The 25,962-nt window shown below is 39.7% G+C and overlaps 1 protein-coding gene across 1 annotated transcript in view; it reads left to right on the forward strand.

Annotated features, from left to right (window-relative positions):
- Window positions 1-25,962, forward strand: part of Myo3a (myosin IIIA) — a 206,125-nt gene that overhangs the window by 77,445 nt on the left and 102,718 nt on the right. Inside the window, exons 10-16 of the mRNA XM_055608590.1 lie at window positions 1,919-2,012; window positions 5,006-5,122; window positions 6,250-6,354; window positions 6,447-6,530; window positions 12,023-12,225; window positions 22,755-22,853; window positions 22,937-23,051. Of these exons, the coding sequence (XP_055464565.1) occupies window positions 1,919-2,012; window positions 5,006-5,122; window positions 6,250-6,354; window positions 6,447-6,530; window positions 12,023-12,225; window positions 22,755-22,853; window positions 22,937-23,051 (817 nt within the window). The remainder of the gene's footprint in view (window positions 1-1,918; window positions 2,013-5,005; window positions 5,123-6,249; window positions 6,355-6,446; window positions 6,531-12,022; window positions 12,226-22,754; window positions 22,854-22,936; window positions 23,052-25,962) is intronic.

Raw genomic sequence — 25,962 nt, forward strand, 5'->3', positions numbered from 1 at the left:
TCTAGGTCCTTTCTGTGCAAGGTCTTTGGTTGATGCATCAGTCTCTGCAGTCCCCGCCTGGGCCCAGCTTTTTTGGCTTTGTTGGTCTCCTTATAGGGTGCCTGTCCCCTCTGGGTCCTTCTATCTTCTCTAGGTTTACCTGTGAAGGATAAGTGGAGTTGTCCACACATGAGAGGAAAACCTCTAGGCATGGAAAACAGAAAGGATGTAGTATAGACTCTTTAAGATACTGGCCTATTTGAGCTTGCTCTGCGCAGAGATGGGCAGTGATACTGAAAGTGCTACAGTGTTGTGAAGGCCATGAGTTCCATACCAGGAAAATTTTAAATTTTTCTATAGAGAATGAGGCACCATCTGGGACTGTTAAGCATCATAGTAACCACATTTTGTTTAAGTTTTTGACTGTCAGAGCCAAAAGCATCACTGGGGATGTCTTCACAGAGAGGCAGGCAGGGCCTCAGCCAGCTAAGTATCCATGAACTTCTCTGATTTCACCAGCTGCTCATTGTCATTCTCCAGCTAAAGTTTCCATCTAAATAGACTCACAACAACAGATTTTTACAAAAATTTCAATTTTTGTAAAGAGCGTATATCAAAACAAACTAATTTCTTTAGATATCGGGGAATATAAAAGAGGATGCCTGCTTGACAGAGCCAGTGTGGATAAAAACTATGCACAAATCCTGCTGGAAGAGTCAGAAGGTATCCTACATAATTTCTTTCCTGCTGTGTAGTCCTTACATCCAATTAAATAGCTGTTGGTGGGCACAGTGATGTAAGTGTCACCATTGTGCCCTCAGGGATGTCTTGACGTGCTGGCCATTGCAGTGGATTGGGGGCGTCACAGGTGGTAGGACTACTAAATGGCTGCCTTCCTTAGCACCTTGCATGAAACCTTCTGGATCTACAAAAATGCCATTGAGTTTGTTTTGCGTTAGCCATCTACTGCCAGGCAAAAGACATACCCTTAAGTGTGGTTAATATATCTAATGAGACTCCATTGGAGAAAATTAATTTTTCTTTTTCTATCAGATGACAATTTTAGATAGCTTCTTGGTTAGGGGTAGGAGATTTGAGGCTAAAGCTGAAATCAGATTTTATGTACTCATCTACTATTTAAAATTTTTGTAATATTTATTCCTGTAAAAAATTGGCAATGACCATATCCCTACTGCCAATGGCTTAACACTACTTCAAAAAAAAAAGAAACAAACAAACAAACAAACAAACAAAGAAACAAACAAAGAAAGAAAGAGAAAGAAAGATCAGAAAAAAAAGAAAAAATCAGAAATGAAGTGAAGGTTATTTTATTTATTTAATCACTTCACAACCTGATACCAGTCCCTCCCTCCTCTCCTCCCAGTCCCACCCTCACATAACCCTCTCCCCTTTCCCACCTCTCCTTCTCAGAGAAGAGGAGGCCCCCAAGAGGTACCAACCTACCCTGGCACCTCAAGTCTTAGTAGGACTAAGTGCATTCTCTCCCACTAGGGGAAGAGGTTCTGAGGCAGGCAGCGGAGTCAGAGACAGCCCCTACCCCATTGTTAGGGGACTCACATCTTGATCAAGCTGCACACCTGTACATATATGTAGCTGGTCTAGGTCCAGGCCATGCTTGCTCCTTGGTTGGTAGTTCAGTCTCTGTGAATTTTTAACAAATTTGCTAACAATCTTTCTTTCCCATTTAAAACAATTCAAGAGAGTTTGTGATAGAAATGGTGACCCTTCAACCATTTATGAGGCTGTAAGTTCAATATGTTGTACATTCCTAATGCAAAAGAGAAAACTAAAGATCAAATATGTGATGATATTTTCTAACAAGCTTTCACTCAGTCTATAAACAGCACAGAAGAGCTGTACCTAAAACTTCCTCCAAATGGGTAAAAGTTCATAATTCAGAGATGGATTTTCTTCACAGGCATGAACGAATTCATACCAAGAAAGGTAACTTAAATCTTATTTCCAGTCTGAGGGATGTAGATGACCTAGCAACTCTAGATGTTTTGGATGAGGTAAGAATTTGGTTTAATTAAATTTAACCATTCTAATTCTTTTTACAAAATTTAGAATTATTTATTGTATTTTATATATGTGAGTGTTTTGCCCACTGTATGTCTGTGCATGTGGGCATGCAGTACCCAAGGAGAAGAGACAAGGACATCAGATCCCCGAGAACTGGAGCTACAGATGGTTCTGAGCTGCCGTGTGGGTGCTGGGAATGGAACCTGGGTCTGCTGAAAGAGCAGCAAGTGCTCTAAACTTCTGAGCCATCTCTCCATTCTATTTTTTTTAATTTAAAGAACTGATGTGTACAAAGGGTTCTTTAAATACCTTCTGCAATGTTATACATAATCTCTCTCTCTCTCTCTCTCTCTGTGTGTGTGTGTGTGTGTGTGTGTGTGTGTGTGTATGCATATGTTTCTGTTTGTATGTATCTCTTTCTCTGTATGTCTTTTTCAGACTTTTTTGAGGCCCGTGTAGCCCTGGATGACTTGGAACTCATTATGTAGTTCAGGCTGCCCTCAAATTTGCATCAATCCTCCTGTCCCACTCCCACTATGTGCTGAGAGTATAGGCACAAGCCACCATGTCTGGCTCATGTTCTACCCACTGAAAATACAGAAGAATGGCATTCAAGGAGGGTCAGATTAAGAGTAATTGCTTTAATTGCTTGTAGCTCATGTCAAAAAGACTCTGGACCCCAGGAAAACACATGTAGGGTTTATAAAGCCCCAGACCAAAATTATGTCACAACAGCGGTGGCCAGTGGGGTTTCAAAAGCTGCTGTTGACAAAAGTTTCAAAAGCTTCCCTTGATGAAAACAATGGAGTCTCTGAGCCTGTAGGTGCTGGCTTGGCAGGATGTGGTTCGCTGGGCTGAGTGGGGGAGGAGGTTGGGTGAAGGGCACAAAATGAAGTCAACTAAAGCAAAATAGAATTACCTTGGTCAGTTCAGTTCATACTTTGTCTCTCCTTACCTCTCTTATCTTTACAATATCACATTTTTATATCTTTCTGGCCTGCTGTCATTTTTTTTAATACTTAAATATGAGGTCTCCCAAACCTGTGTTAGATCACAAATGTTTTTTCTCAATCCTTTCTGAGAGTTTCAAAAGTATGATTTACCCATAAGACAGTCTCCTTCTTATACCTACCATGTGACCTCTCTCTCCTTTTGCCAGCTCTCAGTGGCAAGACACAAAAGCCTCTGAGATGCCAAAACCCATATTATGTTACCCATAATACTCCTCACAAATCACAAACCTGCAAGGACATTTCATTATGTTTATTATGCTTGAAAGTCCCCATTGCTGTTGCCTCAGAAACACTTCAAACATCCTTTGTTAACATACAGTCCATACTGGTGAACCACAGGCTCCGCCTGTCTTCTCCCTCTGGGTCCCAGATAAATCTGGTCATTAAAGAAAGAAATGGCTCTGTGGCATGAAGGCTGAGACCTGTGCCCTGTCTGGTCAACTGCACTTTAGTTTTCAATCTTTTTGATTAACACCTGGGCATTTTACTCAGAAATTCAACAAACCCAGACACATTCTGAACAGTAGCAATTTGCTGCATTTGCATTTGGAATGACCCTTCAGGACCAGTATAAAATGCTTGATCACCATCCTGTGCCACTATTGGGCTGTAGTGGAAGCTGTAAGAGATAGAGCCTGGTAGGAAGTCTTAGGCCAATATGTGGCATGGCCTTGAATAGGATGTAGAGCCCTGGACCCAGAGCTCCTCTCTGTGTGATATGTAACACATACTCCCACTGTGACGTGCAGTCTCATTCAGGACCAAAGGCCAAGGAGCAGAGACCACCCCAAGCCTACAAAGCAATCCACTTCTCTTTGTAAGTTGATTTTTCTCAAGTATTTGTGGAAAGGTGACTAACCCAGTCATTCAGTAAATTCATGGTACATAAACAACCTCCTCAAAATAAGCACTCAGGATCACTACAGGTCTTGAAATCAGAGAACATCTGTAAGGCAGAGATTGCTCTTGCCTTTATGAATTCTTTCCTTGCCAGTACTGTGAAGACCCAGGCTTGTAAACTGTATTGCAACTATTAAAATCAGCTCATATAGTCACATGATCAACTGAAAAGGTTACTTTCTGAATTTTTTGCTCTACATGCCCATATGTCTAGGCAGAAGACACAGCACAATTAAATCATCTTGAATTGGAATAAAATCCTGTATACTCACTCTTTACTTTCTAGATTACTACTATACTTATTTATTTCCTTGAAGGATATATAACACGGAATTTAACATAATATGTAGATATAATATACAACATATACTAGGAAACACATAAACCTTTTGTAAAGCGCACTAAAGATTGGTGTTTCCAGTGGACATGATGGTGCACACCTTTAAATCCAGCATGACAGGCAGAAGCTGTAGGGCCTCTTTGAGTCCCAGGCTGCCTTTCTGCATAGTAAATTTCAAGCTGGCCAGGGTTGCATAGAAAGACCCTGTCTCAAATAGAGAGAGGTTAAAAATTATATTCTAGATGGGTGCAATGATGCACGCCGGTAGTCCCAGCTTGTGGTGAGGCAGAGGCAGCAGATCTTTGTGAGTTCGAGGCCAGCCTGGTCTACAAAGCGAGTCCAGAACAGCCAGGGCTACACACAGAAACCCTGTCTCAAAAACACAACAACAACAAGTTATATTCCCCTTTAGCCTTCAGAACCAAGGAAACTACCTGTCAAGTGGCTTACAAGCATGTTGGCATTCTGTTTGATATTAGTAATTCTCTCTAATCCTCAATCAAGATTCCAGATATTTGTGTTAATTTCTGTTCAGCTTTTAAAGTATAGTTGGACACAAGTTACTTTGTTTCTTCTTCTCTCCTTCTCCATGACTCTTCTTATTTACCTTTTCAAAACTTAGGATCCTCTTGTCTCACCATCCTATATGCTAGGATTGCAGGCCTGTGCCACCATACTTGACTTATGAATGATTTTTTAAAAGGGCGAAATTGTTTTTATTTTGCTGCAGAACACAGTGTCGGAACACCTTGAGAAGTGTTATTCCAGAGATCAAATCTATATCTATGTGGGAGATATACTCATTGCACTTAACCCCTTTCAGAGTCTGGCTCTTTATTCCACAAAGGTATGTGTAGGGCTTCCAGTCACTGTGCACCGCTAACTCTAGTAGTCGGATTCTTCACTTAAATAGATGCCAACAAAAACATTATCTAGCACTTGAAGAAAACTGTTATAAATTTATTATTGAAACAGACATAGAGGTTGGAAAAATATATGAAATCAACTAAGTTACTAGTTCTGGTCTTTTTTTTTTTTTCAAAAATACATGTGAGATTGTGAATTAGACACAGTTTTACTAGTAACAGCCTATTACTAAAAATGAGGATATTTAATGTCTATCTCTAAACTGAGTGTTGGAGAGTCAAGCATAGCTATACCGTTTATATATAGAATACATAATAGTTATAAAATTTGTCATTGTGATATTTTAAATTCCTTTTAACATGTTAATTGGTTCATTACTATCATACAATCTATGCTTTATGAGTAAACGTATTTAATTATCAATTACTCAGACACTAAAGCTTTAAATATAGAATTAAAGAAGACTATTTTTCATTTTTAATTAGACCTATTGTCTTTTAGCTATCTTTTCACTCTAAAACATTATATAATATTGTGCCTAGAAGCTCATTTAAATGCCAATCTAAAATGTACAGGAGAATAATGTTTACCAGTGTTAGCCTGGGCTATGAAAAAAAAACGTTGGTGTTAGTAAAATTCTACTATCAATTAATTGTACAATTTCATACAAATCAAATGAGATGATGTAGATTAAATTAAGAGATAGAAAAAAGTGTTATGTCAGGCATTGTCATATCCAGGAAGTACAAAATAATTTCTGATTCTATTATTTGTAAAGTTTTTTTCATGCAAACAAGTAATCACATTTGAAGCTTTAAGCTTTATTTTGGAAGTAGCATTCACAATCTTTTAAATATCACAGTATCATTTCATGTTATATCCTATGTATAGGCTAATTCATATACATATATAATTGTTTATGCCTTGTTCATATACACACAAGCAAACACACACACATATACATACATAAAGAGCATTATGTGGTGTTTTGCTCAGATAGATTTTATTCATCTTTGGCTTCCAAAACTAGAACTCTATAAGTTAATAATCTATAAAAACAGAAACTAGGCAAGAAAGCTCTATAAGATTTATTTACTTTAACTCCAGCTTTCTAAGTTATATATTGGAGCAAAGAGAACTGCCAACCCACCTCACATTTTTGCAATGGCTGATTTGGGATACCAGTCTATGGTCACGTATAACTCAGACCAGGTAAGTAGACTTCCCACATCCCTTACTTGCTGAGAGCCTCTGAGTTTCCTGGGGATGCAGACCCCTCATGGCTTTCCTTTCCTCCTGCGCAGTGCATCGTTATTTCTGGAGAAAGTGGTGCCGGGAAGACACAGAGTGCTCATCTTCTGGTTCAACACCTCACCGTGCTTGGAAAGGTAGAATTATTTTTTTCCTGTCCTAATACAAGTATTTTGTCTGTTTCAAATTACTGATTATGTTACTATTTGCTAATTCCCATACTTGATAATATGTGGAAACAATTAAACACTACTGTTACCATTTGAGTTTTAAAATATATCAAACAGGGGTAGAAAAGAGCTCAGTGGTTAAGAGCATGTTCCCTGAGCCTTAGGTGTGGAAGTATTTTGTTGATATATCCAATGGGTCTGGGCTCCACAGTATTATGGGGTTTTTGTTTTGTTTTTTATTGCATTTATTTATTTAATTTATTACAATTTATTCACTTTGTATCCCAGCTATAGCCCCCTCCTTCATGCTGTCCCAATCCCACCCTCTCTCCCTTTTCTCCTCCCATGCCCCTTCCTCAGTCCACTGATAGGGGAGGTCCTCCTCCCCGTTCATCTGACTCTAGCCTATCAGGTCTCATCAGGACTGGCTGCATTGTCTTCCTCTGTGGCCTGGTAAGGCTGCTCCCCCATCAGGGAGAGGTGATCAAAGAGCCAGCCACTGAGTTGGTGTCAGAGACTGCCCCTGCCCTAGAGAACCCACTTGGAGACTGAGCTGCCATGGACTACATCTGTTCAGGGGTTCTAGGTTATCTCCATGCATGGTCCTTGTTGGATATCAGTCTCAGAAAAGAACCCTGTGCCCAGATTTTTGGTTCTGTTGCTCTCCTTGTGAAGCTTCTGCCCCTTCCAGGTCTTTCCATTTCCCCCACATGGTATATACTCACTTATAAGGGGATATTAAACATATAATATAGGATAATGATACTAAAATCTGTACACCTTAAGAAGCTAAGCAAGAAGGAGGACCCTGGAGAAGATGCTCAATCCTCATTCAGAAAGGCAAATGGGATAGTCATCGGAGGATGGAGAAAACAGGGAGCAGAACAAAAGCCTACCACAAAGGGCCTCTGAAAGACCCTACCCAACAGGATATCAAAGCAGATGCTGAGACTCATAGCCAAACTTTGGGCAGAGTACAGGAAATCTTATGAAGCACTGTGTTTTGATTGGTTGTGGTTTTCTGTAATGGTCTGTGACTGGTGCAAAGAAAAGTTTCCTTGATGAAGGGTGAGTACTGCACTTGTCTGTATGTAGAAAGACAAAAGTTTTTATATTGTTGTTAGTGTAGTGCCCAGATCGTGAGACCCCAAAAGACCACCAGGAGTTGAGTCCATTGCAAAACACATGAGGATTTATTTGATACAAGCTCAAACCTGGGTCACAAGCTTCCTGCTGAAACAGGAGAGGAATGCTGCCCTGAGGTCTGGGGGGAACACGGCTTTTAAAGGGCAAAACTGCAAGTGGGGAGTTTCAAAGCCTTGGCATCACATGATTGGGTAAGAGAGGTTGACTTTTAAAATAATTGGTCTACTTTGGGCTTCAAGACCATGATGGTCCTGGCCCAGCCATCTGGAGGATATCTGATCTGCCTGTAATGTCCTGTTAGGGAGGAGGGATGATTAGCACCTCTTGTGGTTTTTCTTAGAAGCAGAGCTATGTGACATTGGTCACAAGCTAGGGGCTATCTGGGTGGGGACCTGGGGCCATCTGGATAGGTTGCCAGGCAATGGTATCTCTCAAGCATAAGCCTGCATCTACATCAGGACAGGTCTATCTCAACTTGCCCACTTCTTTGTCTAAACTTGTACCCAGGACCACAGTTATATTGCCCCAAGATTCAAATTTCAAATTTTGGACCTCTCAGTTAAGGATTTTATACTGGTTCAGTAACTTAGTGGTTGCAGATTCTCTTCTAATAACAATGTCTACATTAGCACTGAGTAGTCATGTAGGTTTCTAGTAACAGGCATGGCTTCTCTTCTTTTGAGTGAATTGTAAGTCCAGTTAGAGAGCTACTGATTACTGTCAAGGTAAGTGTGCCATAACCCTTAGAGTTATCATGGGATGCTGGTCGTTAATGTGGTTGGTGGGCATCATGGCTAGATAGGGCTGTTGGGCGCTTCCTTATTTTGGAAGCTTGCATGGTGCCTATTCCTCAGGGTGTTTAAGTCAGTTTCAGTTCAGAGGTGTCAGAGAGCCTTGTTTCTAAAGTGCATGATGTCTTCAGCAATAGAGACCTTCCATCTTGAAGGGAAACCAAGGACCATGCCATAGGCTGGATGCCTTGTGAGTCTTTTGGATAGCCCTGGCCAAAAGCTCATAAAAGAGCTTCTCATATTTGGTATTGGAGTTTTGTTAGGTGGTCTTTGGATCTTGGAAGGAACACCATCATCCTAGAAAAGCTAATTAAAGTTATATTTGTATAATTATGTGTATCATAGATTTTAAAAAGTTAATAGTTAATAGTTGGATTTCTTCTGGCTTTTTCAGACATCCTTACTTGTTATTTTACTCACAGCCCTCCTTCTTCTGTGTTACCTCTTTCCCTTCTCTAAAATGCCCCTTTTTATGTTTTCCCTATCAGATCACTTGTATCCTGCCATTTCCCCCTTGCCCTCCTTCTGCTTCTTCAGAAGTAGTTTTGAATGAACATTAGCATGTCAAGTCAAAAAAATTGTCTGAGAAGGCAAAGGAACTGTACTAGACAAACAATTTTTTAAAAGAACAAGGTTGCAGTACTGTGTTCTTTATGACTTACTACAAGGTTTCAGCAATGACATATGCCTTCAAGGAATGGTGACAGACTCATGGGACAGATTGGAGTCTACATATACTTGGTCAAAGATGGTTAGTCACTTAATATAATTAACTTTCAAAAAATAGTGTTTAAGAATTTTGTGTGCCCATGCAAACAAGGGAACCTCAGTCTATACCTCACATGTTACAGAAAGTTAACTCAAAATGGATGCTAAGTATAAATGGAAACCCACAAACTATAAAACAGAGGGAAATTTATTGTGATATTACATTGATGAAAAATGTCTTACATGCAACACAAAATTTATGAAAGGAAGACTTTGACTCTAGCAAAATACGATTTCTATTCTCTGATAGTATTGTTAAGAATTAAAACAAATACCAAACATAAGCCTTGCCTAAGAGAAAATGTTAACAAATTACATAACTAATAAAAAGTTATAGAAATATTAAAATGTCTTAAACTCAATATTAAGAGGTTAAATAACAAGAAATGGATAGTAACTGAATGGTCACCTTCAAAAGCTCTGTATAAATGGCAACTGATGAAATGTTCAGTATCATTCATCACCTGGAAAATGCAAACTAGGTATCTTCATAGTGATACCTTTAGATACCTTCAAAAGCCTATTAAAGTCTCTAAAACATGATAAAACATGGTTTTGAAAAGATAAAGTGTTGGCGAGGACCTGGAGCAGCTGGGACTTTTATCTGTTTCCAGTGATAATGCAAATTAGTAGTGACTGACAGCAGTAGTAGTAACGCAGCATAATCATTTTGGGAAATGGCTTATGCCCTTCTTAAATAGTGAAACTGCATTTGCCAGGCAATTCAGTAACCCTACTGCTTCCTACTGAGGAAATCAAAACCCATGTACATACAAGTATTTACAGTGACTTTATTAATAAGCTCAAAAAGTAGATAGGTTATAGGACTATGAGGGCCCTCAATGGTAAAGTTCTTGCCTGCCATATGTTAAGTCCTGAATTCTATCCCCAGTAATATAAAAGAAACTAAAAACAAATGTTGTCTGATACATAGCTAATAGCCTATCATAGCAGACTGCAGCTGCACAGTGAAAAACAGCTGCTCACCTGCACCCAGCTTTCTTCCAGAATTATGCATAGAAAGAATTCCCTGTTTCTGTTAAATTCATTGAGCTTCCTTCCTGCCACATGTGTTGGTACAGAATATAAGTATGCTCTCTTCTGACCTCTGCCCTCCTTTCATGAGGCCCCTCAGTGTTGTGCTGTCACAAGGCTCTCGAGTCAGTCCCTTCCTGTCTCCATGCCCATTAACTTCCTGCTACCATAAAGAACATTTCTGAGGGTTTGGAGGACCTCAAAACGAAATATAAAATGTAAAGAGGAACAGTGGAACTCAGCCTAGTAAGATACAAGCATAGGAATTTGTTGACGCAGTGCTGCCTGCAGGGGCCTTGCTAGTCTGTCCTGATTTCTAAGCTGATAGAGGTTTTCAATAATGATTAGATATGTGTGGATGCTGCTCCGAAGAGCTGAGCAAATTGTTTAATTTAATCTTTACCTTGTTCTAGATCGTAACATGTGATACGATGGGAGGTGTGTGTGTGTGTGTGTGTGTGTGCGTGTGTGTGTTTACATGGGTGTATGCATGCAAGCGTGCACAAGTCTATATCTATGTCTGTGCCTGTGTCTGTGTGTCTGTGTAAGTACCAAAGTCAATTCTGCCCTTGTCTGGTCTTGTCTTGCTTTTTACTTTTGTCCTTGATAAAGATTTAACAGATGCAAAATATGTCTGGTGGATGGAACTTTCCTCTGGTCCTCACTTAGCAGGTCAAGGTATTTACTATAGGTAGAGGAAGACACTCTGTTGACTTGTCATAGGTAGAAGCAGCTAAAAATATGGTTTGACAGAGCCAGTCCTGTCCCAGGATCTACTTCTCTTCTCTTGCCCCTTATTAAGTCCTTATACTTGAAAATCTCATGCAGCTTTTCAGCCTCGCTGTGATAGTCCCTTTCATCAACTCCCATCCAGCATCACCCGTGGTCTGAGAAGCAGTATTCTCCCCCATCTTGGAAACGTCTACACCCTTAACTCTTGTCTCAGCAAGGTTCTAGGTTTAACACTGGAGATAATCTCCTTAAGCTAATTTTCACCAAGATGCAAGTGACTTGTACCCCTAACCCTCGAAGGCAGCAGTCTCAGCCTGTGGGTTGCTACACTTTGGGGGTCGCAAATCATCTATATCCTGCACATCAGGATATAGATTACAATTCACAACAGTAGCAAAATTACAGTTTTGGAGCAGCGATGAAAATAATTTTAAGGCTGGGGTCAGCACAACATGCAAAGCTGTGTTAAAGGACCACAGCATCGGAAGGGTTGAGAACCGCTGCTCAGGGGGTGCACCTGCTTTCCTAGGAGAGGTGGTGAGATGGGCTTCCAGGCTGGCTGTGATCTGGCGAGGGATCCACGCTTTCCGTCTGCTCTGACGCATTGCTCTGACTGCTCTGCTCTGCTCTCGTGATAGCTTTATTCTCTTACTTTCATGCCTAGACGTTTCTATAAACATGAAGTAAGTCGGTTTGGCTTTGGGGAAAACTTAGATGTAGTCCCAGACAATGTGTATGCTTAAAGTTAGGGGTATGCTCTGCAGAATGCCTGTGGTTGTCATGTCACACACAGAACCGTGTGTCAACAGAAAACAGAAAACGTCCCTTCCTTATTGCTGAGAAAGTGAGTGAACGCATGCGTGGGAGGGGCATATACACCCCGCCGTAGCATCTAGCCAGGCACCAAAATATGTTCTCCTGCGTTTTTGTTGGCATGGAATGTTATTGATTTTATACTGCTTTTTATATCTTGACATCTCTACCTAGGCTAATAACAGAACCCTGCAAGAGAAGATTTTACAAGTGAACAATTTGGTTGAAGCCTTTGGCAATGCCTGCACTATTATAAATGATAATTCCAGCAGATTTGGAAAATACTTAGAAATGAAATTTACCTCTTCAGGAGCTGTAGTGGGGGCACAGATTTCTGAATACCTTCTGGAAAGATCTCGTGTCATTCACCAAGCCATGTAAGTGCATGTCAGCTGTGCCTCAGTTCCTGAGCAGTATGTGCAGCAATTTCCAATGCCTCGGTTTACTGATCACCTGCGAAGTGTACATCACTGCTGGAAGTACAGAGACCCTCACCAGGGCTTTATTCTCACATACATTAGCATCTGATACAGGAACTGAAAAACAACTTAATAATTATGCTACCACCAAGGAAGTACTAACAGAGTGGAAAAGAGCAAATAGAAAAACCTTATTTCTCCAGGCAAAAATCAATGAGGAATTTAATTGAAATATATTTTAAATATATTAACTATTTTCCTTTTTCTAAATAAACATATGTTTTAATTTTCTTCTTCCTGTATTTTTACTCAGCAGATCTAACAAAATATTCAGGAATGTTCTGCTGTACGGCTATTTTTTATTACTAGTTGACTTTAGGTCATCAATACCACTCATGTATGATTTGATATTAGATTTAGTGACTTTCTTTCAGCAGTTTGTAACTAAATGACATAATTACTCCATTGTTAAATGACTTTAAAATATCCTTGCTGTTCTTATGAGGGAATTATGGTTACTATTGGATTGTACCCTACTGGTTTTATTACTTTTTAAGAGAGTGTAAAGTTAGACTCTCACATGTTGATTTCATGTTCAATGTACTCCTTTATTATGGTAACATGTCAGCTAATTTTATAGGAGCAAAAGCTCTTGTTGGTAATTCTTTTATGGTGCTAAGGATCAGTCTCAAGGCCATGCACATGCTAGGTGAATTCTGTAGCACTGAACCACAACCAGGCCTGATTGTGGTTTTAAGTGATGGGTTGGGGATGGGTTAGTCTATCCGGAGTATTACATTTAAACCTGAAGATCCTCATAGGAGCTTGACTCTGTAACTTTCTGTGTGTGTGATTCAAAGCACTTTATTTAACCCTCTGCACTCTGTGTTTTCATCTTTGTGGTGGAAAACAACAATACATCCTCTCCATTAAGATAATTCTTGTTGTAGAAGATGTAGCATAGTAAACAATAAATAATAAGAATACTGTCAGTGCAGCCAAGGACAGCTGTAGCTGCAGCCCATCACAGAGTTGTAAATATACTTAAAACATTTCATAATGTTTTATAATTTTTATTTTGTAACTTGATTGTATAACATAAGCTTTGTGGATGACACAATGTCAAAATGCTGAGCATGCCTGAACACCAATAAACACTGTAATGACTATGGTGGTTCCAAAGATTAGAAACATCATGCAGTGAATTGAAGACATTTAATGAAGGCAGATAGCATTACTGATGTGTGCCCAAGGCCAAGAATCAGTAGGTCCAGCCTATGTTTGCCACCTGCACATAGAGGAATCTATACTCTTATGCATGTATAAATACAACCACATCTTAGAACTCTTTATTCTGCACCCATAACATTTTAGCCTCTCCTTCAGTTTGGTGAAGAACTATGTGAGATAGTTCAGGGAGCCGCCATGTTACACATAGTCAAGGCACATATTTTCAGCATATTGTATGGAATTATGGGCCAGAACATCACTCATCCTGAACAGCATGAGACTAATACCTTTTGGAGTAACACACTGGAGCCCAGGGTTTGTACCCATAAAATAATCCCTTATTAATTATCCAAACATTGTAAAATGTGGTAAAGAAAAACAACACATTAGGATATTTAAAGCATGTTATGTATTGAATAAGCATTTTGTATCCTAAATGATCTAAGAAATTATGTTAGTGTTACTTCATTACTTATAGGGAAAAGCACTTCAAGGCCCCAATTTGCCTGTGGGTTGAACTACAACTCAGATAAAATTAAACACCAATTACCTTGTAATTTCTATAAAACAGCTTTTTCATTTTGTGTATATTTTTATGATTCTACTTGTAGTTTTTTTTTACTCTTGTAAGAAATTGCTTACAATTTTATACATGTTTATTATTTGATCAAAGCCTCCCCTTATTCTCTCCTATCCTTTTTCCCTCTCAGCAAATTCTTTTGTCTTCCCAAAGACCTTCCCATTCTCGTGTCTTATGAGTGTATGTGTGGTAACTACTGTGTTTAGGCTCTTCATAAGCATGGGTGGGAGTCATTTGCTCACGTGGGAGCAATGTACTAGTGTCTACACCAGTGAGGAGTATGACTGCCCTTCCACCACATCCTTTAAGTGTTTATAGCCTTACGAGCCCTTCTCCTAGCCCTGATGAAATGGTGATAGGCAGGTCTTGTGCAGGTAGCCACTGCTGTTTTAAGTGTATGGATACAGCAGTCAGGTCATGTCCAGAAGACAAAGATTTTATAGGACTCCTTCCCATACCACAGTTCTTATATTTTCTCTATCTCTACTTCTATATGTTGCCCGAGCATTGGGAGCATATGTAGCTCATTTAGGCTTGGACATTCAACAATCACTTGTTCTAAACACATTCATCAGTTTTGAGACTATGCAGTGATTAACACTTACTGCAAATAGGAGCTTATCTGACCAAGAGTGTGAGTAGTCTATGGGTATAAACAAATGTTGATGGGCAGTTTGCCACCATATCCACTTGGCGACATAACAGTAGTTGGTGCCTGCTCCCCCCAGTCTGTAGCCTCCTCAGCACCTTCAGGCATATACAGTTGAAATGTATTCGTCTGTAAAAAACATTTCTGAAAAGGTAAATGGCAGAAATGGGAAATATACTAAGTGAGGTAACCCACACCCCAAGAGAAAAAAAAACACTTCCCATGTGTCAATCCTAGCTAAAACTTTTCAGGTTTCTGTATTTAAATTTAATTGTCTTTAGATACCAGGAAGTTAGACTGGGTCCATGTGGAGAGAGACTGCAGTAAAGCAGGAAAGATAGCTGAACATAGATGTTATAAACATAGAGGAAAGGATTGCTGGAGATGAAAAGTTTCCATAAGGATGAGGTAGGGAGATGAAGGAGGCCTAAACCCAAAAGAACTGTGTATGGAAAAGCCACACGGAGTATCAGTCTCAGAAAAGACCCCGTGTCCAGATTTTTTGGTTCTGTTGCTCTCCTTGTGGAGCTCCTGTCCTCTCCAGGTATTTCTATCTCCCCCTTCTTTCATAAGATTCCCTACACTCTGCCCAAATTTTGGCTGTGAGTCTCGGCATCTGCTTTGATACTCTGCTGGGTAGGGTCTTTCAGAGGCCCTCTTTAGTAGGCTCATGTCCTGTTCCCTGTTTTCTCCCTCTTCCAATGTCCATCTCCTTGGTCTTTCTGAGTGAGGATTGATCATCTTCCTCAGAGTCCTTCTTCTTGCTTAGCTTCTTTAGATGTACAAACTATAGTATGTTTATCTTATATGTCTAATATCCACTTATAAGAGAGTATATACCATGTGTGTCTTTCTGCTTCTAGGATACCTCACTCAGGATGATCTTTTCTAGTTCCCACCATTTGACTGCAAATTTCATGATTTCCTTGTTTTTAATTGCTGAGTGGTATTCCTTTGTGTAAATGTACTACAATTTCTGTATCCATTCTATTCATGGAAGTAACCTAAAACAACTGCACAAATGTAACCCATGGCAGCTGAGTATCCAAGTAGGTTCCCTAGTAAAGGAAACAGGGACTGTCTCTGACATGAACTCAGTGGCTGGCTCTTTGATCAACCTCCCTCTGAGAGGTGAGCAGCCTTACCTGGCCACAGAGGAAGACAATACAGCCAGTCCTCATGAGAACTGATAGGCTAGAGTCAGATGAAAGGGGAGGAGGACCTCATTTATCAGTGGACTTGGAGAGGGGCATGGGAGGAGATAAGGGAAGCATGGTGGGATTGGGAGGGAATGAGGTAGGGGGATATTTCTGGGATACAAAATGAATAAACTGTAATTAATATAAAAAATAAAAATTTAAAAGTAGAAAATGTCATATGGAAACCTGACATTATATAAGTTAATTTAAAAGATAAAAGGTTAAAAAATGGAATTTGAAAGGAGATACACGCTCCTTCAAGAAGCCATGGGTTATTAAACAAAACTCTTAGTGCCAAGTGTGGCCTTCCTTTGTGAGTTGGTGTTAGTCACAACAACTCAAACAACCCCAGAAGTCCCAAAATAATACTGGCCCTCGCTAATCAAGTTAGCTGCTTACCAAAATGACTGCATACACTACATACTTTAGTTAAAATCAAGCTGAAAATGAGCTATTATACTCTTCCTTAATGGCTATCTTCATAGTGCCAAAAAGTTTCATCAGGTCACTGGAGAAAAAAAAAAATTATGAACATCTGTGCCCAGCAGTCAACCCTTCAAACTCTAATACCAACTTTCCAGATGAGATACCCAAGTACCATCATTATTGTTGGGTGCAGGGGGAAGAGCCAATTGATTTCTTTATAAATACCTGCAGAAACCAACTGCATCACTGGAGCCCCTCAAGTGTTCTCTGGTTGGATTTTAGTCCCACTATACAGGAGTACCTCAAATAGAGTACCACTCCACAAGAGGACCTCATACATGATACCCCAAACCAGTTAAAACCTGTATTTATTTCTGTTTTAGTTAATTTGAACTACATTTTATATTCTAAAGAAATGTTTTGCAATGGCAGCTTACAGAATAGAAAAATATCTTCACCAACCCCACATTTGACAGAGGGCTAATTTCCCGAATATATAAAGAACTCAAGAAATTAGACATCACCAAACCAAATCATCCAATTAAAAATGGGGTACGGAGCTAAACAGTTCTCAGCAGGGGAATCTCAAATGGTCAAGAAGCACATAAAGAAATGTTCAACATCCTAAGCCAGCAGGGAAATACAAATCAAAACAACTCTACGATTCCATCTCACACATGTGAAAATGGCTAAGATCAAAAAACACAAGTGACAGCTTATGCTGGCAAGGATGTGGAACAAGGGGAATATTCTTCCAATGCTGGTAGCTTGCAAAGTTGTATAGTCACTTTGGAAATCAATATCAGCAGCTTCTCAGAAAAGTGGAAGATGGTCTACTTCAGGACGCAGCTATACCAACCCTGGGCATGTGTACAAAGGATGGTCCATCCTACCAGAAAGATACTTGCTCACCTATGTTCATAGCAGCTTTATTCATAATAGTCAGAAACTGAAAACAACCTAGATGTTTCTCAACCAAAGAATTGTTTTTTTTTAAATGTCATATGTTACACAATGGAGCTGTTAAAAATCATGAAATTTGCAGGCAAATCGATAGAAGTAGAAAAAAACATCATCCTGTGTGAGGTGACCCAGACCCAGAAAGGCAAACATTATATGTACTCACTTATAAGTGGACATTAGCTATAAAATAAAGGGTAACCAGGCTACACTGTACAGTCCCAGAGAAGCTAAGTAACAAGGAGGGCTCAAGGAGGATGCATGAATTTCCCTGAAAAAGGGGAAATAGAATCGACATCAAGGGCATACTGGGTGAGAGGGTGGGAAGCTGAGAAGGGGACCAGGAAGAATCCGGTGGGAGGAGGATGGAGGAAGAAAGTACTAGGAAAGATAACTGGAATTGGGGATATACCATGGAGACAAACTAGAAACAGTGCAATTGAAATTCCCAGTAATCTACAAGGGTGACCCTAGCTAAGACTCCTGGCAGTGGAGAGCACAGAGCCTGCACTAGCCATCTAGTGTAACCAGATGAGACTTCCAGTGGAAGGATTGGGACGCCAACCCAGCCACATTACCTTCGACCTACAATTTGTCCTGCTTTCAATATGTTCTGGGGTAAAGGTAATGCGGAAATTATGGGAGTGCCCAAACAATGACTAATGTTCCAGCCTGAGAACCATGCTATGAGAGAGAGTCTACCTTTGACACTGCCTGGAGAGCCAGGACCCAGAAGCTGAATAGCCCAGAGACCTGGAATAGAACCAACAGGACCAGCAAAGGAAAAAAAAGTCAATGAAATCATTCTTAATGATATTGGGCTATATTCATAGACTGGAGCCTAGCCCAGTTGTCATTAGAAAGGCCTCATCTAGCAATTGATGGAAACAGATACAAAGACCCACAGCCAAGTATTAGGTGGAACTTGGGTAATCCTGCTGAAGAGGTAGGTCAGGGAAGGATTGTAGGAGCCAGAAGGGCCAAGGACACCTCAAGAAAACCCACAGAATCAACTAACCCAGGGCTCATAGGGGCTCACAGACACTGAGCCAACAACCAGGGAGTGTGCATGGGATCAACCTAGGCCCTCTGCAGTTATGTTCTAATTGTGAGCATAGTCTTCTTGTGGGACTCCGAATTGCAAGTTTGCCATTTTGCCCAGGCTGGTTTGCCAGGTAGCTCTTAGGAAGCACCTGCCTCTGTCTCACAGTACTGGCATTACATGGACATGCATTTACATATGGGGAGCTTGTTAAGTGGGTCCTGAGGATTCAAGTTTAAATTCTCATGTTCTTTCCTTCTCTTTTTCCTCTGCCCTGTTCTGCACACCTCAGTCTCTGGCTGCATTCATAGTGGGCTTTTGTCATGATGGTAAACTGATAACTTGAGACTTAAGCTCTTTGTTAAGTGTTGGGAGTTTTAAGAGAAAAAATTAAAAAGAGGCTGCTTGAAAGAAAATGAGCACATTGACAACAACACTGGATAATTCTCATCAATGTAAAGTATGGTTGCATCGGCTAGTTTCCTCATGTTAATGACTGGAGTTCAGCAAGCATTGATTGCATTATTCTGCAGCACCAGCCATTTACAAGGCTCCCTAAGAGCCGTAAACAAACAAGCAGGCATGTTCTCTGCTGTTGTGGACTAGTGGGGCACTGTGTTAAGCACCTCATTTCCTTTGTGTCTCTTACTTGCTGTATTGTCGTCTTCACACAGGAGGATACAGAATGAGAGAACGTGCTAAGTAATATCAAAAGATGAAATTTAAACCTCATTCATTGGGTAGCTCCAAATCTCCATGCGCATTCATTCATTCATTCATTCATTTAACAAATATTTGTTGGATGTCTACTGTGTGGTGCTCACAGAAAATTTAAAACCAACTAAGATTGGGGGTTGGAGAGAGTAGTTCATAATTTCCAAAGAATTTTGTGTGCTTTGGCTCAAACTGACTCGTCATTCAGTCTAGTCTCTTAGGAGAGTGGGAGGTAAGCTCAGCTTCTGAAAATGAGAAGTGAAAGCACAAGGAGAAAGATGCAAGAGACTTGCTGCCCATGGGAGAAGTCCTAGTTGAACAAAATCAAATGAAAAATACTGTGGAACTTTGGTTATGCAAAGCTTTCTCATCAGCCTTCTGGCATCTTCAGCAAAGATTCAGACGTGTCACTGATGAGTTAAGCCACAATACTGAGGATTTTTCCACAGTTTTGAAGGTGTAGGGACCTTCGCTGCTCTAACTCTCCAGTTGTTTATCCATTGAAGGTCAGTGCACTTCCCTTAGAAACGCCAGGCCTTGTACAATTACAGTCTTTGTAAATGTGAACTGATAATGGTGGAGAAATCTGCTAAGTCTGTGTCTGCGTTTATGAGTCACTTCACTAATTACACATTGCATCACTGACATGCTGTAAGAGGTGACATGCAGAGCAATCAATGTGATGCCAAGAGAACAAAGCAAATAAATTATATAGCGTGCTAATCCTAGAGAAACTTTATTATTTGGTGGTGCTAAATAGATGAAAACTAAACTAAGCTTTTAGTTTTGTTCTAAGTTTAAAAAGAATTATCCTTTGACAATTTTATACCAGTATATCAAACATTCTGGTCATGCTTTCTCTGCATCCTCTCCTATCCCCAGTCTCCACCAGCCTACCAGGTTCCCAGGCCACTTCCAGGTCTACATGGTCCCTTTTGCCATGAACAATGTTGTCTGTAATAGCCTTCTTGACATCTCATGGCACCTGAGAAGAGCAACAGATGGTAGAATTGAAGATGAAAATCTGTGTGTCTTTCTAGGAAAGATGTGTAGCTGGGTTTTTGTCAGCAGGACAGTGCTTACCCAGCATGTATGAGGCCCCAGATTCCATCCCTACACTGCTCAAAATTAATTCAAGTTAAAAAGTGTGAGGTAAAGGATATGTCTGCTCTTGGGTCAGCAGCCAACATTGAAACCTTGACTTCTTTGATCCCTCTGCCTGGATGCTCCTGATTCCTGTTCTTTCTGTGTGATACATTTTTCTTCTCATAACTTTATTCATCCATCCCTACAATGTTTATTTTTACCATGATTTATCCTTGAGGCATTTACCTTTTCTCCCTACTGTCGCTTCATCGTCTCTTTGGCGTCATGAATTCACATAGTTCTGTGAAATCAGCACACAAATACGTACTTCTTACTCTGACCTGACTTCACCTTTTCCAGTTTGGTTGCATTCCAAGTCAACCGAATTCTTCCCAAACCTGTATTTTTCCTGTAGTCTCTCCCTGTTTGAACTATCCCCCTGTACCTCTGGGAAAATTTTAACACTTTAAAAACCTTTATAAATCCATACAGCTATGTTTCAGTTAACATTTATTCTAAGAAAAATTTCCATTTGATGGAACAATGAAGTATTTACAAGACTTAGAGTATGGTGCTCCAAGTCTTAATCTCCAGCCTGCAGACGCTAAGGCAGAGGTATTGTGAATTCATGGCTGGCGTGGGGGACATGGTGAGGCCTCTCAAAAGTGACAGTAGATAGTAGTAGTAGCAGCAGCATGCATGCATGCAAAAGTTGTCTCTATTAAGATTATAATACATCAGAGAAAGACATAGAAGAGTTTTAAAGCCATTTCTGATCATTTTGGTAAAATAATTTCTGTAGAATAATACATTAAAAAGCATGCCTTTTCCATTTCCATGGACTTTATATGGAAAAGCTTTTTTTTTTTTAAGTTCTTGTTTAGGTAAAAATATCGACCTGATAATGATCATTCATTTTCTAAATCTTTCAATGACCCCTAAAGCCCACTTACCCAAGCTGTATAGAGGTAAAGAAGACAAGCAGGGAGTAAGAGGCATGAGAAGCTGCCCAGCATTTATGTGTGGGGAGCAATGACAGAAAGGGACCCAAACCAGGTCAGGCCACAACATGGTATCATGGAGGAGAGGGTCCATGGCAGTGATGCCGTATCTAATGATTCCACCTCTGTGGATACACCTAAAGCTTTGTGAGAGGTTAAACTTTACGCTAAAGTGAAGAAGAGTAATAATAGGGAATGTGTGTGTGGCTTGCCTGGAGTCTGTGGTATTATAATTCATTTAACCCTTGGAAAAATTTCTGCCCCTTCCTGGACTTCCACCTTGAGCCTGGGGGTAATGGAAGGCATAATCAGAATTTAGGAGCATCCTAAAATAGGAGGGATGAGTAGGAAAACAGGAACAAGAATGCCACAGAGAGGCAAATCCCAGCACTTCCTATGTAGCCACTTGAATTATTGGAGGTGAATTAAAGCAACAAAAAGAGAGACTGGAGAGACAGCAGTAGGAAGCCAGTGGGAATTGGAAGGAAGAAGCAGAGGACATAGAACCCTAAGTCCTAACCAGTGTGCTATGGAACATTCTAGGCTAGAGAGTCACCCCTGCTACCTTAGCTGAATTTTTTTCCAACACCTGGGGAGTGTTCTTCATACTTAGAACCAGGGAGTCATGGAACTTGAACTATTAGGAGGTGCCTTACATATATGGGAAAACAGAGCCTCAGAAATACAATACAAAGAGGTGGAGGAGATATGGTCTCTGCAGTGAGATAGACCTTGTCTGAATGCAGGAAAGCCACCAGCTCTGTGACTCTGGTTGAGATGGGTTGCACTAAGCTTCATTTTCCTGAACGTGTAAAGTGGGAAGAACATGCCCTTGGACTTGCAGAGGATAATTGAGGTAATAGTACTCATTTTCACCCGGCATGGTATTCATCTTATATCTTCTTCTAGCCACTCCTACTGACACATGAGGTCCTAAAAGTTAAAAATTTCTCAGTGTTTCATGGGTTTTCTCTTTCCTGAGGGGCTGTTGGCCACCAGCCCATGAAGGCAGGAGGAGAGGAAGGTGAGGCATAGAGTTTGGAAGGCCGAGAGCACGATGGAGACCAAACACTCTGGGAACAACTTTAGGGAGCTAGTTCAACTTCAATTCAGGAGAACAAAAGCTATAGGCGCAGGGAGGGCAGAGCACAGAGCTGTGTCAAAAGCCATATATCTAATGTAGTTTGGGGCATCTATGTCTAGAGACCCTCTCCAGATGAAATCAGGCAGAGAGCAGGAGGCCCTGCTGGGGAGAGGGAATCCGGCACCTTATCGCCAAGCTGAGAATGGCTATCCAGACTGGAAAGACTGCAACCTTAAACAGCATGGCCCTTCCAACATGTCTCGTTCCCTTTATGTTCCTGGAATCTAGAAAAATTCCTGGAAAGTCCCTCACAAATGCCATGATACTTAGAGCTGCCACCTAATGATGCTTACAGTTGAAAATAATGGCATTAGCAACAGAAAGCCAGAATGCAATGTTCAAGATATCATACCCATGCCGTAAATCACAGTCCTAAAGTAGTATTGGTGGGTCATTTTAGCAGTTAATAAATGTTTATATTAACCACTTTCCTGAAAAATGTCTCTTTTTTTCCAGTGGAGAAAAAAATTTTCATATTTTTTACTACATTTATGCTGGGTTAGCAGAAAAGAAGAAACTAGCCCTTTACAAATTGCCTGAAAATAAGCCTCCAAGGTAATACCTCCAGTTGTACTTTGATGATGCTTTCTCTGTCAGAGTGATTTTAGATTTTATCCTTCCTCTCATACTTTCTTCAGGTATTTACAAAATGACAACCTCAGAACAGTACAAGACATGATGAATAATTGTTTCTATAAATCCCAGTATGAATTAATTGAACAATGTTTCAAAGTCATAGGTTTCACAATGGAGGTAAGTACCAAAGGCATTTGAACCGCTTTTGTAAGTATCTCTACGAAGTCCTCACCAACTGTGACAATTAGCTGACTCACTGACTGGTTAGTCCATGTCGGGAACTGTGCTCGCAGCTTTATGTAACAGCCACTCCCATTGTGTGGGCGTTCGTATGTGTGGGTATGTGCACATACGTACGAAGGTGCATTTAGAGGCGGGGTCAGGCCCAGATGTCCTGACTTGATGGTTCTCCACCTATGCTTTGAGATAGGGTCTCTCTCATTGAACCGGAAAAAGCTCCTCAGTTCGGCTAGCCTGGCTGACAGATGAACTTCAGGGATCCTTCTACCTCCAACCCCCAGTTACGGCCTAAAGTTGCATAGCAACATACACTGCCTGCCGAGTTTTTAGATAGGGATTCTTGGGATCTTAGTTTAGGGCCTTCGTGCTTGCAGGAGGTACTCTGCCAACTGAGCCTTCTCCTCAGCCCAAATACAGAGTCTCATCATGGTTCTGATTTTTCCTTAATACTTATTCATATTTTGTGTCCTTTTTTGGTTACTTGAATTTTGCTAGGAAATCAACTCACGTTTAAGTCATAGATCTGATTGCTAAATTTTCTCATACTACCTAAATTTTTCCTGTATCTTCTAAATTTTTTTAATTTCAGTTTTTTTAATATGCTTATAGGAAGCATATAAATTATTAGGCTTCATTGTAACATTTTCATAATATATATATGAAAATGTTATGAAAATGTTACTATATATATACATATATATAATTATACATATATATAATTATATATATATATGTATATATATAATTATACCGTTTTCTTTGCCCAGTCATGATCTTTCCCCCACTGCCCTCTTGCTGTTCCCCTTTGTCCCTCCACTTCTTCCCCCATCCTTTTTCGTTTCTTTTATTCCATTATTCTCCCTTGAGCCCTCTCCTACTTTTATTTACATCTCTTCTCCCACCTACCATAGCTCTCTTTCTACATTCATGTTTCACATAAACACACATACGTCCATGCATGTTTATATAAATTTAAATCTAAAGCACTTGTTTGAGAGAAACCACGTAATATTTTATCTTTCTGAGTCTAGTCTATTTTGTTTAGCATAATGACCATCCCATATTTTTCAAATGATATATAAATTTCTCCTTTTGAAAATTGCATTTTCAGTTCATTAGTCCATTTATTGATTGATTATGTTTGAGATTGAAGTTTTATACTTCTCTAGGGAGTTTAAATTTTAATCTTAGTCTAAAGTATAGCTGACAATTTTTTCCCCATTTTGTGAGCTGTCTCATTTTCTTTTGTGTACAGACCTTTTTAATGTCATGCAACCCCACCTGTCAATTTATGGAGTTATTTTCTCTACAGTTTGAATTCTTTTCATAAAGGCTTTGCTGTGCCTGTGTGTTGATATGCTTTGCCTCTGGCTATTTCAGAATTGCAGGTCTTGCATCTTTGATTAATTGTAAATTGATTTGGGGTAGGTCTGACATAAGTATCTAGTTCTATTAACTTACATCTGGAAATACAGTTCTCTCGGCAACATTTTAAGAGGCCATCTCTTGTCAAATGCATTTGGCACATTTTTTTAAAAAGCATCTGCAAATGTCTAGGTTATTTTTGAAACCTTTATCCTACTCCATTAGTCTCCATGCTAGTTCTTGTGCCATTGCCATGCAAATTTTGTTACAGTGGCTCTGTATTATAATTTGAGGTTTTAAAGACTTAGGGTTTGTGCTTCTATTGTGTTTCTTGTTCAGGGTCATTTCTGTCTTCACATGAATTTTAAAATTACTTTTTCTAATGCCAATCAGATTTTGGTGGGGATTCTGTTGAATTTGTAGGTTATTGGTAACAGGCCACTTCACAATAAATTATTCACACCCATGATCATGGAGATCTTTTCATTTTTTAGCATCTCACTTATTTTCTTCAGTCTCTTAAAGTTTGCATTGTGGAAGTCTTTTAACTCCTTGGTTACACTTATTCTGAAGTATTTTACGTTTGTTATGTCAAAATCATTATGAGTGAAATTGGCTGATTTCCTTTCTTGGCAGGTCTAGAAAAGCTGGTGGTTTCTGGTAGCAGTTTTTTATTTTGCTCCTGCACTGAACGTGCTTCTCAGATCCAAGCATTTTCTTGGAGAATTGGGCTGTTTAAGGGTCCGATCACATTATCAACAAATAGTGGAACTTTGCTACTCTATTTCCACTTGTATCTCTTTTACTTGTCTTGTTGTTCCAGCTATGACTCTGAGCACTGCAATTGGACAATTTTGCTTCAAATCTGATTTAAGAGAAAAACATCAATTTCCCTCATTTAATATGTTTATCATGTATATATCATTTATGTTATTCAGGTGCATACCCTCCACTTCTAGTTTCTCTGACGTTTTGTTTATTCTAGGAGGGGGTGTGTGTTGGACTTCGTCGTCAAGGGCCTTTTTTCTGCATTTGATGAAATATCATGTAATTTCAGTTCTCAAGTTTTCTTGACATGTCTATGTTGACCTATCTTTCCATCTCTAGAATGAAACCAACTTGTTCATGGTTCATGACTGCTTAGTGAATTCAGCTTGCAAGAATTCTATTCATAAAGTTCTTATCTATGAACCACCTTCTTGGGAAACATAGTCTATAGTTTTCTTTTTGTTGTTGTTCATTTCCAGTTTGGTATTAGTATAATGCTGGCTCCATTGCATGACATTAGCACTGTTCCTGTTACAGAACAATTTGAAGAGCAATGGTGTTAACTCTTCTTGAAAGGTTTAGTAATTTTTGCAATGAATCCTTCCAATAGGGTCTTAGGATTTTCTTTTAGGAAAGTTTTTAATATTCTTCATTTTTACTATTTGTTTTGTTAACATATTGATTTAATTTTGGTATGTCAAATAGAGTTTATCTA

Source organism: Psammomys obesus, unplaced genomic scaffold (assembly GCF_907164565.1).
Source record: "Psammomys obesus unplaced genomic scaffold, mPsaObe1.curated_primary_1811, whole genome shotgun sequence".
NCBI lineage: Eukaryota > Metazoa > Chordata > Mammalia > Rodentia > Muridae > Psammomys > Psammomys obesus.